This window comes from Chroicocephalus ridibundus, unplaced genomic scaffold (genome assembly GCF_963924245.1).
Source record: "Chroicocephalus ridibundus unplaced genomic scaffold, bChrRid1.1 SCAFFOLD_84, whole genome shotgun sequence".
In the NCBI taxonomy this organism is placed as follows: domain Eukaryota; kingdom Metazoa; phylum Chordata; class Aves; order Charadriiformes; family Laridae; genus Chroicocephalus; species Chroicocephalus ridibundus.
In genome coordinates this window covers 713512-730239 of record NW_026961297.1, presented here as the reverse complement: position 1 = coordinate 730239, position 16728 = coordinate 713512, and the positions used below count along the sequence as shown (strand labels likewise).

General features: G+C 47.1%; 1 protein-coding gene across 1 annotated transcript in view; it reads left to right on the top strand.

The window, feature by feature from the left end:
• Window positions 1-372: 372 nt before the first annotated feature.
• LOC134509219 (microtubule-associated tumor suppressor candidate 2-like) overlaps window positions 373-16728 on the top strand; it is a 28294-nt gene continuing 11938 nt past the window's right edge. The window contains exons 1-3 of the mRNA XM_063321696.1: window positions 373-426; window positions 7747-7813; window positions 9467-9681. Of these exons, the coding sequence (XP_063177766.1) occupies window positions 373-426; window positions 7747-7813; window positions 9467-9681 (336 nt within the window). The remainder of the gene's footprint in view (window positions 427-7746; window positions 7814-9466; window positions 9682-16728) is intronic.

The following is a 16728-nucleotide window of genomic DNA, read 5'->3' as shown; positions in this document are numbered from 1 at the left end:
AGCCTGGTCGGTTCCGTAACTCCGTTATGATGCGGTGATTCTAAACCGGGGTGCGGCGGCAGGAACGGCAGCGGGCAGCCCTCTGCCACGCCGGTGACTGCTCTGCCGCTCCGCACCCGCTGATCTTCCCCAGCCGCCGGCAGCCACCAACAGCCACCCTCCCCTTCCTTCTCCTGCCCCTGCCCCTTCCCTGCTCCCGGTTCCGCGACCCCCGGCCCCGCCGCTGCGGCCATCCCCCGGCGGCATCAGGCCGGCCACGGTGTGCGGGGGCGCGACATCCCCTTTTTGATAGCGGCATCGCCCCCGGGGCTCATCGTCTGGCTCCGGGCGAGGCGGGTGGCAGTGCGGCCGGCTGGCGGCAGTCCTGCCAGGATGGGCAAATTCTGCTCCAAGTTGTTTTGCTGCGTTCGGTGCGAGGACGAGACGGTACTTTTAAATTTATCCTTAAGGGAAAGGGCAGGAAGGCGGCCGTTGCCGTGATTAAGCCTGTGCCGCTGCTTCCAGCTGGAGTCAGTGGTGTGTGCGCATCCCGGGGTGGCGGAGTGGGGAGCGATGCTCGGCTTATTTACGGTGTGCAGAGCTCTGGTTCACCAGGGACAAGTCTGAACTGTCGCTTTCACACGCACTGCGGTGCCTTACATCATTTTATCCTGCAGCCTAAACGGAAGGGTTGGATTTTCGTGAAACAAGGAGGGACCACCGGCATCTTCTGTAGTAACAGCTGGCTTGATTTGTTGCTATGCTTTTCATACATTTTTAATAACCCTGTGGAGTACAAGTTAGAAAGGGAACTTGCACAGAGTTCTAAAGTTTGAAGAGAGATTTTTTTCAGCTTCTAGCTGTCCTGAGGTTTTACCTCTCTAGTGATCCTCCTTTCTGACGGGGACTGATCCTCCATCCTAGAAAGGAAACAAGGCAAAACTACATGTTTTCTTATGTCAGGGTTAATCTAAACCAATCGAACTTCCAGGCACCAAAATGGGTCGTGTAATATATGTTAGTGCGGAGGTAAGTACGTAGCTACAGGTAGCAGGAGATCGGCGTGTGTGAGAGAAGTTGTGGGACGTTTCTAACACATAGCTTTTCATGTTATTCTTCTGGATATATGCCTGGATTTTAAGTATTAAGGAAGGAGAGAATGAATTAATGCATTTAATTTGCTTAATAGAAAATATCTTCGCAGAAACACATGCTTGTGCAGTATATTTTGCTAGAGTTTGTCTTTTAAAACTATTCATGTACTTGGTCTAATGAAAAGCTGATAGTGTCTTCCATTAACCTAATCATCTATTCAAATATAGCTTGAGATACGCTACTAAGCAGGTTAAGAAAAAATGTATGGCTTAATATAAAACTTGTTAAAGTACAGTCACTGGGGGATATCTAGGTGGTTGTAAACTTTAACCTAAAGAGTATTATGAGGGAGGATTACCTGATAACTGGCATGAGTGAAACAGGAGTGTTAGAACACCTCTTTTTTGAAGGAAGCCTGTAGATCATTTTGAACATCACCTGCAGTGGGATTCAGTTGTTGCTTCTGCAAGTATCGACTGAAATATTTATTGGTACAAGAGATTTCCCAATGTATATGCTTCTCTTTCCAATTATAATATAAGTCCTTGCCCCAGGGAACTGAAAAAAGCACAACAGTGACTAAGCACCATTTGCAGGTCAGTCTTTTTCTTTTTTTTTCCCCTCAATATTGTGAAAGCATTGGATACAGAAAAGCTACTCTGAAGGAGCAGTTTTAATGACAAGAGCCACAGAGCATCTGTGTGCAGTGCATATCTTCAGAAGGTATCGTAGAGAACTGGGAGGTGTTTGTGGAGATACAGTGCATATATTTGGACCTCAGAATAGACGCAAGCATGTAAGTTGGCAGGGAGGAGAGACATTTTGATTTAGGGAGGTAATTCCAGCTCCCAAGTTTACTCCCTAGCCGCAGTTGACTTCCTATGTGGGTCTGGGCAATTTTCTGATGTTCCTTGCCTGATCTGACCCATTTTTTGCAGTGGATCTACTATTGCTTACCTATTGTTAATAAGTACATGGAGGTTTAATTAATTAGCATTTCTAATGAGTTAGTATCTCTCAGGTAGTCTGCAGTTCTCAGAGGAGAGATACACTAAGGCAAACCTTAACTCTGACTCCCCATCCCACAATTATTCCTGGTCTAAAGTAAAATCTTGACCTGTCTCCCTGACAGCGTATCCTCGAGGATGCCTAGCTCTTAGCTGAAGCTCCAGGAAACTAAAGCAGAGACTTTCCTCTCGCCCAAGCCCTCATGACTGCTTCCCTTCTTCATCTGTTTGAACAACACCAGTGTCTTGACCATCCTCAGGCCTGCATCATGGCATCTTTTACCAAGTTATTTTTCCAGGTCCTCACATGCAGTTATTTCGAAGTCCTGCAGATTTCTTTTTCTGAACTACACTGCTAAGTTTTGGCCGCTGTTACATTTAATTGGACAACATAGGAAGTTCTGATCAAATATGAGAAAGAAAAATTCCTCCTTCCTTCCCACCTCTCTGCCTACCTGCCTGGCTATCTGCCAGTTTTTCTGGAGCTGCTCAGATACTGCACCAATATAAGTCATACCTCAGTCTGTCCTCAGGGAGTTTTGACTTGAATGGAGAATACATCAGGGCAATTTTCAGTGTCTTTTTTGCTTGATGAAATGCAGTCCATCAGCGAGCCTTTCGTGGCAGAAATACTGGGAGGTCTGTACCTTAGAAAGCTGATGATAGGAAAAAGAGTTGCTACTGTGTCTTCTATTCAACAGCGCAGTAGTTTAAGCATAGAACAAACGTGTTGTTCTATTTTTCTTTCTGTCTGAGGAGACAGGACATATTCCAGACAGAAGACTTAATCATTGTGTTGTAGAGTACAGGTATGAGGAAGAAGGCTTCCTTCATCTCCATCATGAGCGTAGTTTTATTTTATGAAAATTACTTCAATATCAGAGTCATTTCCTGGGATGCAGCCAATGGAAAACCTTTCTCGACAGTTTTCCAAGCAATAATGAAATCCCTCATTCACTAAAAGTACCTGAAAAATGAATGCAACATTTTAATTTGTACAAAAGCCACTGTTTTGGTTTCACATTTTGACCAAAAAAAAGAAAAATTAATCCCAGATCACATCAAAGCAATTTTTTTCTCCCTTGCCATTGAACTGTCACACTGAAATGCCAGATATTTTCACAATCTCCTTCCAGCGCCTATGACCTTTTCACCCACGGGAAACAGCTGTGTCATTAGTATGGACATTGAGCCTTTGGCCCTTAGTGCTCACCCTCAGTGGCTGTACTCACACCCGTGCCCGGTGAAGGGAGCCTACAAAGCTCCTTTGATACGCCGACCCTGTTCGACACAAAACTCTCGGGAGGGCAACAAAGGTTCCTGCTTACTCCGCCTTCCCTTTCAAACTTTGTTGAGATAAATGTGAATGAAGATTGATTAATTCAATGGGATATCCCGTTAATTTGGCTTCTTACACATTTGTTTTGGCAGGTTTTTCCTCGCATGCTTGTGAGTTTTCTAGTTGCTTTGGTGTTTTGACATTGGACATATATGAACTGCAGCATTGGACCTGATAGCTTTCCATTCTCATGTCAGATCCAGTTTTGCTCTACTGTCATGTTTGGTTTCCTAAGCACTGGCATTCCCAATTTCCTGGCTGCACTGACACTGAAGTGCTGGTTATCTCCAGAGCCACATTGATGATAACGAGGACAGGCTTTTTCATTTGGTATTAGCATTGTGTTTACACTGTTTGCAAGAACATGTGCAGACCAAATCTGTCATGTTACACTGACAAAGCAGGTTACAGGAACAGAAAATATCAGGGGTTTGTAAGTTCCCTGAGCATCCAGGAGACCATGAGGATGATCCGAAGGTTAGCCAAAACTACCCCTTGCCTGTCTTGCAGAAGAGGAAGATAAGGACTCGTGTTATTGCTTTCTAAAAGAACCCCCAGAGAATGAGGGGCTATTTGAGGCCTGGTCACTGAGGGCAACCCTTGCACATCTGACCTCCCAGGAAACATAACCGTGAGGTCCCAAAGAGCAGTCAGAAAGCTCTAACCAAAATAAAATACAATGCAAGAAGTACTGGTAGGGTAGGGACATGACAGTGAAGGCACCTCAGTTGTGCCAACACCAGTGGCTCAAGATAGCCCCAGAGGCTGCTCTGGAGACCACAGCCCCAGCGTGGTGTGAGGCAGCCAGGAGGTCCACTGTTCTGGTAGGGTGGTGTCCATGCTGGCACCTGAGTTATGGGATAGCATTTTTAAGCTGGTACCATGGCGATTCTCCACTGTTCTGGAGAGGGTCTCACCACCCAATGTCCTTAAGGGTAGGACAAACCAGCACCCACCCAGATGGATACTGGTATCCAGGCCAGAGGCTGTGAGCAATGCCACAGCCTTTCACTGGCAGCGGACAACAATGCTGACCATGGCTGTGTGCGGTGTGAGCAGGTTGATGACCTGCTCAGCCAGGTGGCACAGCTCCAAGATGAAGAGATGGAGTTCCGAGAAGAGCTGAATAGATTGAGTAGATTGAGAGAGGAAGTTCCACCTAAACATGAGAAGGATCTTCTTTCCTTTGAGGGTGGCAGAGCACTGGAACAGGCTGCCCAGAGAGGTGGTGGAGTCACCGTCTCTGGAGACATTCAGAACCTGCCTGGACACGTTCCTGTGCAGCCTGCTCCAGGTGACCCTGCTCTGGCAGGGGGGCTGGACTAGATGATCTCCAGAGGTCCTTTCCAACCCTATGATTCTATGATTCTATGATTCTATGATTGAGGAACATCAGAGAGAGTGAGAGGGAAACTGACCATTTCCACAAACTGCTCTCTACAAAAACAGAACGGGACATAACTCTTAGTGGACCAGAGGATTCCATATCCTTTCACCAGCAAGCCCCCCAGCTGTCCCGTAGTAACCCGCATGAGCAGGGTCAATGGGAACAGGTCTCTGTCCGATGGAACAAAAGAAAGAAAGGGAGCAAGCAGGTTCCTTTAAGAAGTGCACCACCTACAGTGCCCTTGCAGAACAGGTATGGGGCTCTGCAGAAGGAACTGGTTGCAAGCAAGGAAGAGGGCTCTCGAAGGTCAGAAGAGCCTCCAAGGCCAACTCACCTCAGGCCAACCATCAAAACTGACCCTGAAAAGAAAAATCGAAGGGTCATTGTTGTAGGTGACTCCCTGCTGAGGGGAGCAGAGGGCCCAATATGCAGACTGAACCCGCTTCAGAGAGAGGTCTGCTGCCTCCCTGGTGCCCGGGTAAAGGACATCGTAGGTAAACTCCCCACCCTTGTGAGCCATTCAGATTATTACCTACTTCTGGTCTTTCAGGTGGGAAGTGATGAGGTAGCAATGAGAGGCTCACAATCATTTAAAAGAGATTTCAGGGCCGTAGGGCAACTGGTAAAGGGATCAGGAGTTCAGGTTGTGTTCTCCTCCATCCCTCGGACATCAGCGATGGACAAGGGAATATATAGGAGGAGTCAACAGGTCAGTTCATGGCTCCGGGACTGGTGCTGTAGACAGGGCTTTGGGTTTTATGATCACAGCTTGGTATGTGAGGCACCAGAGCTGCGAGCAGCTAATGGGATGTACTTATCCCAGAAGGGGAAAAGGATTCTGGGGCAGGAGTTCTGGGGCAGGCCTCATTGATAGGGCTTTAAACTAGATTGGAAGGGGGAAGGGGTCAATAATGTCATGCTTGCCTGTGACAAACAGTGGGGCAGCACATCAGGGGCAGAGGGATGGAGTCCTAGTAAGGGCTCTCAACTTGTTGCCCTAAGGCAAGCCAGAGATGACGCACCGGGACACCCCAAGGGAATCAAGGGAGATTCCCGCAAGAGGGTGACAGGGCCAGCCCAGCCGAAGTGCCTCTATGCGAATGCACGCAGCTTGGGCAATAAACATGATAAATTAAGGGCCGCTGCGACATAGTGGCTATTACTGAAACTTGGTGGTATGATTCCCATGACTGGAATGTAGGGGTAGATGGATACAAGCTCTTTAGGAAGGACAGGCAGGGTAGGAGGGGAGGAGGTGTTGCCCTCTACATCAGTGACCAGCTAGAATTGGTAGAGCTCCACATGGGGAAGGACGATGAGCTGGTTGAGAGTGTATGGATTAAGATTGAAGGGAAGATAGGGGAAGGTGATGTCACAGTAGGGGTCTGCTACAGGCCACCTGCCCAGCAAAGCCAAGCAGATGAGGCCCTCCATAGGCAGAGAGAAGTGGCTTCACGTTCACAGGCCCTGGTCCTCGTGGGGGATTTCAACCACCCTGACATCTGCTGGAGGGACCACACTGCAAGGCACCAACAATCCAGGATGTTCCTGGAATGCATAGATGACAACTTTCTCCGCCAAGTGGTAGAGGAACCAACCAGAAAAGGTGCTATACTGGACCTTGTTCTCACCAACAGGGAAGGGCTGGCAGATTCCGATTTCCTGCTATTACAAAAAATAAAGCTGTTGTGTTATTTCCCTTTACAGAGTTAAAAACTAGATGCAGGAAAAATAAGCAGAAACATTAAGCTCTGAAATCTTTCTTTTTTTCCACTTTCCTTTTGGTAAAACAGAGTTAATATGCTCTCCTACCTGCTCTGTATCCTGCTGCTGAACTAATCCTTTCTGTGCCCTAGATTTTTATTAGCCTTGCTTGCTTATTACCAAAAGATTTACTTTCTAGGACTCTTTCTAATTCCATTTACTACTACATTGCCTTTTCTCTTGAATATGCTTTTTTTTGTAGTGTCCTTGAAATATTCGTGGCCTTTTCTAACCTAGGACATATTTATAATAGCCTGATCTAGTTTTCCTAATCACTGGTGATCTTCCCAGCAGGATATGTTCCTTTGTCTTCTTCCTAATGTGATTCAGGATACATTCCAATTTAAAGTGCCCTTATGTTTGAACCGTTATGCCGGGATTTATTGGACTAAACCAAACTCCAGGAGAATTTCCTGAGGTTTTTCTTTGTCAGTTTGCACAGCACTCGTGAGATGCTGACAAAGTCCTTGCGTTTTAGCAATAACACCTTAGCATTGTTAACATAAATATGTTTTAATTTTCCTTTGGCCAGCTCATCTGCTTTGATTCCTTAAGTATTCAGATTTCTGTTGAGACAGGTCAAGGAAAGGAGCTCTTGTCCTTTACAGGAACTAAAATATCAGAAATAAATGTGGAAATAGGCATGAACGTCAGGCTGTTATTGGTGTCTGTATGGCTATGCCCACCATGCCTAGAACGGTGTAAGTACAGTAATCTGCTCTTCAAATTTGGCGCTGTGAGCTTATCACTACGTCTGGAGGTGGTTAAATGCAGGCATGAGTAGATAAAAGTGTTTTACCAGAATTAGTAAAACCATCTTGTACGTATGCAGTCCAGCCATAAATGGTGCACAGATCGAACACAAAATGATAGAAAAATAGAAATGTCTTTTTAGATACATAGGAGTAAATAGAGTATTCTGTGCTGCCCTGTGCACCTGAGTGTGTGTATATGCATTCATAGAGATACAAGGTATTTGTAGCCAGTGAGTTGTGGCTCCTAAGCTTGGTTTAAAAACTGAATGAGTTCATTATAATCCATGCCACTCGCCAAAAAAAAAGTGGAAAAAAAATACCTGAGGAATCAATCTAATCTGTTTTACTCAATGAACATGTGAAAGTGCTTATCTGGGATAAACCTGGGGACTCTACATATTTCTCTCTCTTTTTCCTTAGAATGAAAATGCCCTTGTGAAAATAAAGGAGTCAGGAGTCGAGCTTGCAAAGATCAGGGATGAAGTTGGTAAGTAGTACAAGCAAAGTCCTTTTTCTCACTTTACACAAAAGCTGTAATTCCCTGGGACCTGGTCCTGGGGAACCTGCATACATACGGTGAAGTGTCTTCTGACGCCCAGTGGCAAGGGGGTTTGGGGCTTTGCAGGGAACCATGGTTTTACCCCTTTGTTGTGGAGGTGGGTCCATCACAACACACACTGGAGCTGGTTGTGCATCATCTTTACCAGACAAATGGTTCTTCACAAACTCCTAGCTTCCGTTCTCAAACTATGTACCACCACTGCCAAGGAGAAAGCAGAGCGTGATGAGAAGTGGGAACTTGGGTCTGTTGTGGTGCACGGTGCCTGGGAATGCATCGCTTGTATGTACGTTTGCGTGTTTTGCAGTTCAGCTACAAACTGAAGGACACCAAGCTCAGAACTTTCTTGTTAGTGACAGGTCTCTTCCTGGTTGCAAGGCGGCAAAAGCAGCATGTTTGTGCTTTTGTCTGTGTATTCCCCCTGTATCTGCGTGCATCATTTTTCCTGTCTGGTTTCTGATCTAGACAGGAGAGACAGGGAGGGCATAAAGACATTTCAATTCTTGAGAGAGAAGATGGGCTTTTGCGCTGGCTTCAGTCAACAGGCTGAGTTCTTTTGGGCTTAAACCTCCCCAGAATGGGTGTGACATTGGGTTCATCTACCGCAGGGCAAATGGAGAAGAGGAAGGGCCCCTGGAGGGAGGACCATCAGGGCAGGGGACACCCTGAGTACCAAAAGGTGTTGGAACCACTGGTGACTGGAGCTGTGAACAGGGGGGACCTCTCAGCTTTCCCTGCAAGTGGGAGCCCAGGTGCTGGGTCGCACAGTAAGCCCAGATTATGCCATCTGGCAGGATGGTTTGCAAAATGGGGCTCAGACCCTGTGAGCTGGGCAGAGCTGCAGATCCTCCCTGTGATGCTTCTTCACCTTGGCTATGACAACCCAGTGCAGAGAAGCTGATCCCAGCCCTTTTTTCATGCCCAACAGCTTGTGCTCCCTGCTGTGCTCCTCTTCAATTCTTTTGTCTGATCATCATTTCACAGCGAGCTTTATTGTCCCCGTGTCCCATCCTCTGCCTTCCTGGCACATCATTGGAAGTGGCGACTTAGCCAAGACTGTGGCTTGAGAGAAGGAAATAAGGAAAATCTCATATCCCAGTTGAAAGGCGTTGTGTCAAGCGACTGTCTCACATGCTGTTTCTTATATCCAAGGCAAAGTAAAAGCCCCAACGCCTCAATTTGTGGATCCAAGACTATGCTGGCCAGGAGCGGACATCCAGTCACCCTGCAGGTCCACGGAGTTCCCTGCTTTTATTTATTATTATTATTATTATTATTATTATTATTATTATTATTATTATTATTATTATTATTATTATTATTATACTTAATCAGATCCCAGTTTTGCATTGGCCTTTGCATAGTCTGGCAGTGCCTCTATTTAGACAAGTGCCTGTGTGTATGTGTGTGTGAGAGATGGGGACAGAGAGAGAAGGGACAGCGAGAGCTTGTTGATGGCTGAGATTCATGGGAGCCCCAGGGTCGGCGAGAACGACTGCGCTCAGTGCTGCACAAACAGATCAACGCCACTGTTTGCTCCCAAGGAGCTCAGAGCCTGACCGTACGGTCTTGTCTCCACAGCCCTCAACACAGAGAGGTGGAAGAAACTACAGAGCGAGAAGGAGGAGCTGGAGAGGCGCTTTGAGGAGGAGTGGAAGCGGCTTGGCAGGCAGCAGCAGGAGGAGCTGCAGGCGCTGGAGCAGCAGCTGCAGAAGGAGCACGACACCAAGAGGGAGAGCCTGCAGGAGCAGCACAGCCTCCAGCTGGAGCAAGTCAAATTGCAGCATCAGGATCAGGTCAGTCTCTGCCTGTTCCCTGTGAAGAGTAGACCATGCCAGTACTGAGTGGGTGTAGGTAATGAAATATATTGAACACTCCATCATAGAATCATAGAGTCTTCGTGGCTGGAAAGGACCTTTGAGATTATTGAGTCCAACCATACACACACAAAAAAACCCCTACAATCTCTGCCACTAGAACATGCCCTGAAGTGCCACATCTACACGTTTCTTAAACACCTCTAGGGATGGGGACTCAACCACCTCCCTGGGCAGGCTGTTCCAGTGCCTGACCACTCTTCCAGTAAAGTCATTCTTCCTAATATCTAATCTAAACCTCCCCTGCCGCAACTTCAGACCATTTCCTCTGGTCCTGTCATTATTCACCCGGGAGAAGAGGCCAACACCCACCTCTCTCCAACCTCCTTTCAGGGAGTTGTAGAGGGCAATGAGGTCTCCCCTCAGTCTCCTCTTCTCCAAGCTAAACATGCCCAGCTCCCTCAGCCTCTCCTCATGAAGGTGTTGGTAACGAACTGATGACTGGAATAATATATTCCTGATTATCTTTATTGCTTTTCCTCCCTATTATTCCTATAGGTATTTTTACATAGGAGCACATTACATTTCCATGTCTTGTCTTCACATGCTTCCAGATGTTTTACAACACAAATATTAAGACTAGCTCTGCTCCCCATGCATGCTACTACCCAACCCACCTATTGTAGCCAATGTATATGAAACCAAGGGTTGAACAAGAATCTGCTTAACACAGGTAAGGCCAGCATAGTCCTGCCTGTTGTTATTTGCAATGCTAATTAAAGGGCGGTAGAGCAAAGCGATAGGGCCCATGCAACACGTAGCCGAAACACCGGTGATACACTCTGTGTTCCCTGATTTCTGCTCCACCGTTCAGTCTAATCTCTTAGATTGTACATTCCAAGTGTTTCTCCCTGCTTTGCTTTCTGCAGGTAGGTAGGAATACTACTCTCTGCAGGTAGGAATACTCTCACATGCAGCTACTTTAGTCTTATTTTTAATGGCTGGAGTGAACAAACACTAACTCACCTATGGGCACCTCTCACATGGTGGCAGAACATCCTGCTCTGGGTTGTGGCAATAATGCCTTTACCTTGCCTTTTCTCATTTGGAACTCAGTGAGCATGGGATACAGATCTGATTTTTCCAGCTGCAACCCTTACTATTGCCCACAGTTCGTGAGGGCTTTTCTCACACGAGTATCTGCTGCACTCAGGTGCACTCTGCAGTCTGTGCCCTCGCACTTTGACATGCCACAGCCCTGGCTGCCATGGGCATGCCACCCAGGTGTCTGATGCAGTACAAGGGCCAGAGATCTGCGAAACGTGAGCCTAGCCAACAGACCCCCTGTTTGCCAGCATCGTTCTCTCCATCCTGGGGATTTTGCCAATGCCCAGGGCAGCTGGAGTTGGTAGAGGGTGACTTTTTCCCTCTCTCAGGCAACGTAAATTGGCAGCAACAACCTTTGGCAACGAAAGGTCGAGGAGAAGGTTTTATGTCTGCATGCTCTGTATCTCAGGGTATCTCTAGTGCGCATTTTGGGGCTGCTGCCTGAAGCAGGAGCCTGTGGCCAAGCAGGAGCCTGTGGCCAAGGCTCCAGAGCTGCTGCTCCACCCTGCTCGTGCCCAGGGCAGAGCACAGACGTGCCCCACGTGGTTCCCAAGGACGATGACAGCGCTAGCTGTGGGCTTCAGAAGCAAACCACCCCCATCAGCAGAACCCTGTGCCTGAGCTAATTTCCACCATTTAAGAGGTAAAGGCTGGTGCAGCACTGTGTGGCCGTAGCTGAAGCGCCTCCAGGAGCCAGGGAGGGGGGCTGGCCTGCGGGGAGCTCATGGGAGAGGAGAGCACCGACACAGCGCAGCAGAGGCGGCAGCCCACTGTCTTTAAGGTCAACTGTTTGTAAAACGGGAGATGACACCATTTGCTGCCTGTGCTTGATGCACTGTAAAACACTCCTGGGATGGGAATGCAAATACAGACTGAGACGGTGACAGTTTTATGTCACTCATGCCACAGCTGCCCGGTGTTAGATTTATTGTGTAACAGCAACGGTACGCCGGGGCCGGGCACAAGCGTGGTCCTCGCTGGCACGTGGGTCAGACAGCCAGGTCAGACACACGGCATCCCAGCCTGTGCCCCAGAGTTCCTGCTGCCCTGGGGACAGCCATGCAATTTGGTTTGATTCTTCAGTGGGGGGTTTGCTGAAGAACTCTTGCTGGATTTTACCTATTTCAGTTGCTGTGCCTGCTAGTTGTTCCTGATTTGCAGGCTTATAACATGCAACACAAAGGCTTTATCTGACTGGGTTGTTTTGTCCTGGACAAACTACCTTTTTCTGTTAGGGCATTGATTTTCAAAGATGCATTAGAAGGTGCTGTCAAATAGGTTTTTGTGTTCTAAACCAGATTTTTCAAAATCTTTCTCTGTAAATTCTTAGAGATGAAGATTTGGTTCTGATTTCAGTTTATGCAAGATGGTTTTCTTGCAATGCCCCTCAAATTTTCTGCTTTGCCTTCTGATATGAAGGATGGGTGGTATTCCCAAAAGCCTTGGCTTCTTTTTCCTTTCACTGTGTCAGTGTGCCAGTTTGCCTAGTAGAAGATATTAGCTCTAGCTGCAAGCCTTGCCTCTCCTGGATCACCAGGCATAAGCATTTATGAAGGAATTTGTTCTGCGAGTTAATTTTTTGCTGAGATAGTTTCTCTCTGCTGCTCTTTGAAGTGTTTCTGCAAACTTCCGAGACCACAAGAACAGATGGTGGGTTTTTTCCCCTCAAGTTGATCAGTGCAAGAAAGGGTGATATAGGTCACCATAGGACTTGACTAGAAGTATAGTTATTTTTCTCCTGTTCTTATCTATTGTCATTCTATTAATCACCACACAGAAACAATGGAAACACATCTTTCCTTCTGTTGGGCAAATAGTTCTGTCTCCTCCAGCCCTTTGGTTTGCTCCAGGGCTCTTTGTTCCTTGAATTACTGAAGTTAAGACAAACATTTTTCTCTACTGCTTTGAAAGTGCTGCTGTGAGCCTAGTATCTCAGAGTTTAAGCCCATCTTTTCAATCCATGGTTCCGTTAGCATCTCATGATGAGTTTTAGCAGGTTTTCCCTTTCAATTCCTACTCTGGCGTACACCCATCCTGTGTCAAGTGCTCTTGGATCGGAGGAGGCTGACAGGCTGGGTTGGAAAGCTGCTCACCAGGAATGTTTCTTGGCCAAGGAGAAGGAGAACTTTTTTAGCCTAGGAACCAAGGTGCATGAGGAATAAGGATCCCTAACGGCTGCCGACCCAAAGGGTTTGTAATCCTCTGGTTCTTCCTTCCCCTTCTCAGAGGAGGAGGAGAAGTTCCTGGCTCAGACCATGCCAAAACAAGCAAGCCTACTCAAGGGACTGGACTCATTCAGCTCCAACGCTGCTGAGCTGGGACTGGTCCCAACCAGCATTAGACCAGAGGCACCTAACCCACGAGCTAAAGAGCTCTTACGCTGGGCATGGGAAAAGCCTTGTCCTTGAGCTGTCCGTCTGTGCAGGCTAATTTGGAGCTTGTGTTCATGGCGTCAATAACAGCGGCAAAATTTGCAAAGTTAGTCATCCCACTTCATGGTTTCCAGTCACAACTGAGTCTTCCGCACTGTATTGCTGTAGTCACCTTTTACTTTTGCACAAGATCTGAAAGGTCCCTTCCAACCTAGGTGATTCTATGATTCTAAGGTAGCTGTTGTTTCTTTGGATACACAGTTGTCAGGTTTTGAAGGCTCATCTGTCTCTGAGGAGGTGAAGGCAGCTCTTTCGGCATAGCTGAGCGTGAGAGCCAAACTCCTCACAAACAAGTCATGTGTGACAATGCATCCCAATAGTCCTCATATCTCCTTGCAAAGGAAAGGCTGCGATCCTGGCTTGCCAGCGTTTCTTGCTTGAGCTGCTCAGCTCAAGCTGTTTTGTCCACCAACTTATTGAACTTGTCCCACTAGAGCCTCCACTTGATTTTGCTTTATTAAGCCTTAAAAATCCCACCTGAACTTCTCTTTGTAGCCAGAAATAGCCATGACACAGGTTGAGTTGATCAAGCCGATAGAGAAAGTTAGTGGCAAAGCTGGAATTAATATCCAAGAGATCTGATTCCCAGTGCTAAGTAGACTATCTGCCATGAAAAACTGCAGACAGGAGGTCACGCTGGAAGATTAGAGAGAGTCATGTGGGATGTGGATATGAAACGTACAGAAGACAGAAAAATCCCTGGAGACCATTTGGAACATATTACTTGGCTTTGTAGATAAATAACCTGCCAAGGATGGTGGCAACGAAAGGAGACCCCTTCACCTTGTGAAGGCGTTGGAGTTGAGCGTAATCATTCCTATGGGGAGCTGCTCAGCTGAGAAGCAATTAGAGTATGAATAAAGACTTAAGCAAGGGAGAGGTAAAGAACATGGCGATGCTCATGAGGGTTCAGCGCACAGACACGGTATACAAGGACATGATGCTCTGGGAAAAGTCAAGTGATATTCTCTATCCCGTTAGTAGCCCATTGAGTCATGGGCCCCCCCTTTCCCTGCTCTTTCATGCAATATATCAGCAGGCTGAGTCTCCATTGTTTTGCAAACAGTTCTTCACCACTGAATTGTCTCCCATATTATTGTGAAAATGAGTTTGGATAACTTTAAATGCCTGTCTTTCATTCTAAGAGCATGCTTTCTCCAGTACAGTTGGAAAATTTGCTTCTGTTGGATAATCTAACACATACATTTGACAGTTAGACACAGTGAAATAACACTTATTCCAGTCAAGACATGCTCAGCTGCAGTAACTTTCTACCATTATTTAACATAAGAGTGAGGAAAAAAGCTGTTTAAAGTCAAGTCACTTTGCAATGAACAGCTGTTTCATTATAAAAGTGAAATAGTTTGATCCTCTGAATTCCCAGATATCACAGAGAACGTGTTAAATGTAGAGAATAAGATCACTGTGATTACAAAACCCAGAAAAGCAAATCGATGCCTTGCATTCAGAAACTGCTCTGGACCACTGACTTAACCTTGATCACTGCTTTTCTCTGTATCTTCTTTAACGATGCATATCAAAACACCATTGTTAGGGATCTGGCTTTGCCTTTAGCCAAGTCTAGTCACAAGCAATGTACCGAAGGAGCCCCAAACCCATCGGGTGCACCCGAGCACAGGCTGCCCACTGCCCTCTTCCAGCTGCCTCCCCTGCTCCCCTTATGGCTGCGTGTGGTGGGGTGCAGTTTGCTGGGCAGCCTGCAGCAGCAGGACCTCTTTCTGGCCTCAATATGAGAGCGGGAGAAGGTTTTGTAGCCTCACCGTCACCTTGGTTACTTCCACACCCGCATGAAAACTCATGTGTCTGCACAAAGGTTCTGTCATATCATTCATCAGTTTATTAGATGTGGACTCCAAACACACGATTCAAGAGGACACAGGAATTTGGGTATTGGCGACTTCGTAGATACTCTTTTTCATGTAAAAGTGTAGAATCATAGAATCATTTAGGTTGGAAAAGACCCTTGGGATCATCGAGTCCAACCATCAACCCCACTCTACAAAGTTCTCCCTTACACCATATCCCTTAACACCTCCTCTGCACTCGCTGCAGCACCTCGATATCTCTCTCGGATTGAGGTGCCCAGAACTGGACACAATACTCCAGGTGTGGCCTCACCAGTGCTGAGTACAGGGGGACAATCACCTCCCTCCTTCTGCTGGTCACACTATTTCTAATACAAGCCAGGATGGCATTGGCTTTCTTGGCCACCTGGGCACACTGCTGGCTCATGTTCAGGCGCTTGTCAATTAGAACCCCCAGGTCCTTTTCTGCCAGGCAGCTCTCCAGCCAAACTTCCCCAAGCCTGTAGCGATGCATGGGGTTGTTGTGGCCCAAGTGCAGGACCCGGCACTTGGCCTTGTTGAAGCACATTCCATTAGCATTGGCCCATCGGTCCAATCTACCCAAGTCTCTCTGTAGAGCCTCCCTATCCTCATGTAGATCAACACTCCCGCCTAGCTTCGTGTCATCTGCAAACTTGCCGATGATACACTCTATGTCCTTATCAAGGTCGTCAATAAAGATGTTGAACAGAAATGGTCCCAACACTGAGCCCTGAGGGACACCACTTGTGACCCGCCCCCGGCTGGATTTAACTCCATTGACCACCACTCTTTGGGACCGCCCATCCAGCCAGTGCTTGATCCAGCAGATCGTATGCTCATCCAGGCCATGAGCCGCCAGTTTTTCCATGAGAATTCTATGGGGGACAGTGTCAAATGCTTTTCGAAAGTCTAGGTAGACAATGTCCACAGCCTTTCCCTCATCCAATAATTGGGTCATCTTGTCATAGAAGGAGATCCGGTTCGTCAGGCAGGACCTGCCTTTCTTAAACCCATGCTGACTGTGCCTGATCCCCTGGTTGTCCATTATATGACTTGTAATGGCGCTCAAGATGATCTGCTCCATGACCTTCCCTGCTACCCAGGTCAGACTGACAAGCCTATAGTTTCCCGGATCCTCCTTTCTGCCTTTTTTGCAGATGGGTGCTACATTTGCTACCCTCCAGTCCGTTGGGACCTCCCCAGTTAGCCATGACTTCAGGTAGATAATGGAAAGTGGCTTGGCGAGCATGTCTGCCAACTCTTTCAGCACTCTTGGATGTAAGCCATCCGGTCCCATAGACTTGTGCGCATCCAAGCGGTGTAGCAGGTCACTGATCACTTCCTCTTTCATTGTGATGACCTCGTCCAGCTTCCCCTCCCTGTCTCCTAGCTCATGAGGCTGGGTGCCCACGGAATAGCTAAAGACTGAGGCAAAGTAGGCATTGAGCACCTCAGTTGATAGAGTGCAATTCATTTTGCATACCCACTAGTAATAATTTCAATGTTTCTCTAGAAATAAGTATTTTACAGATATGAATAATTCATAGGCACTTTCCATGGAAGTTAATTCAAGACCTTACAATAAACATCATTGCAGCAAAGTGCCGTGAAGACAAAAACCAGGGTGGCTCAGAACTGTG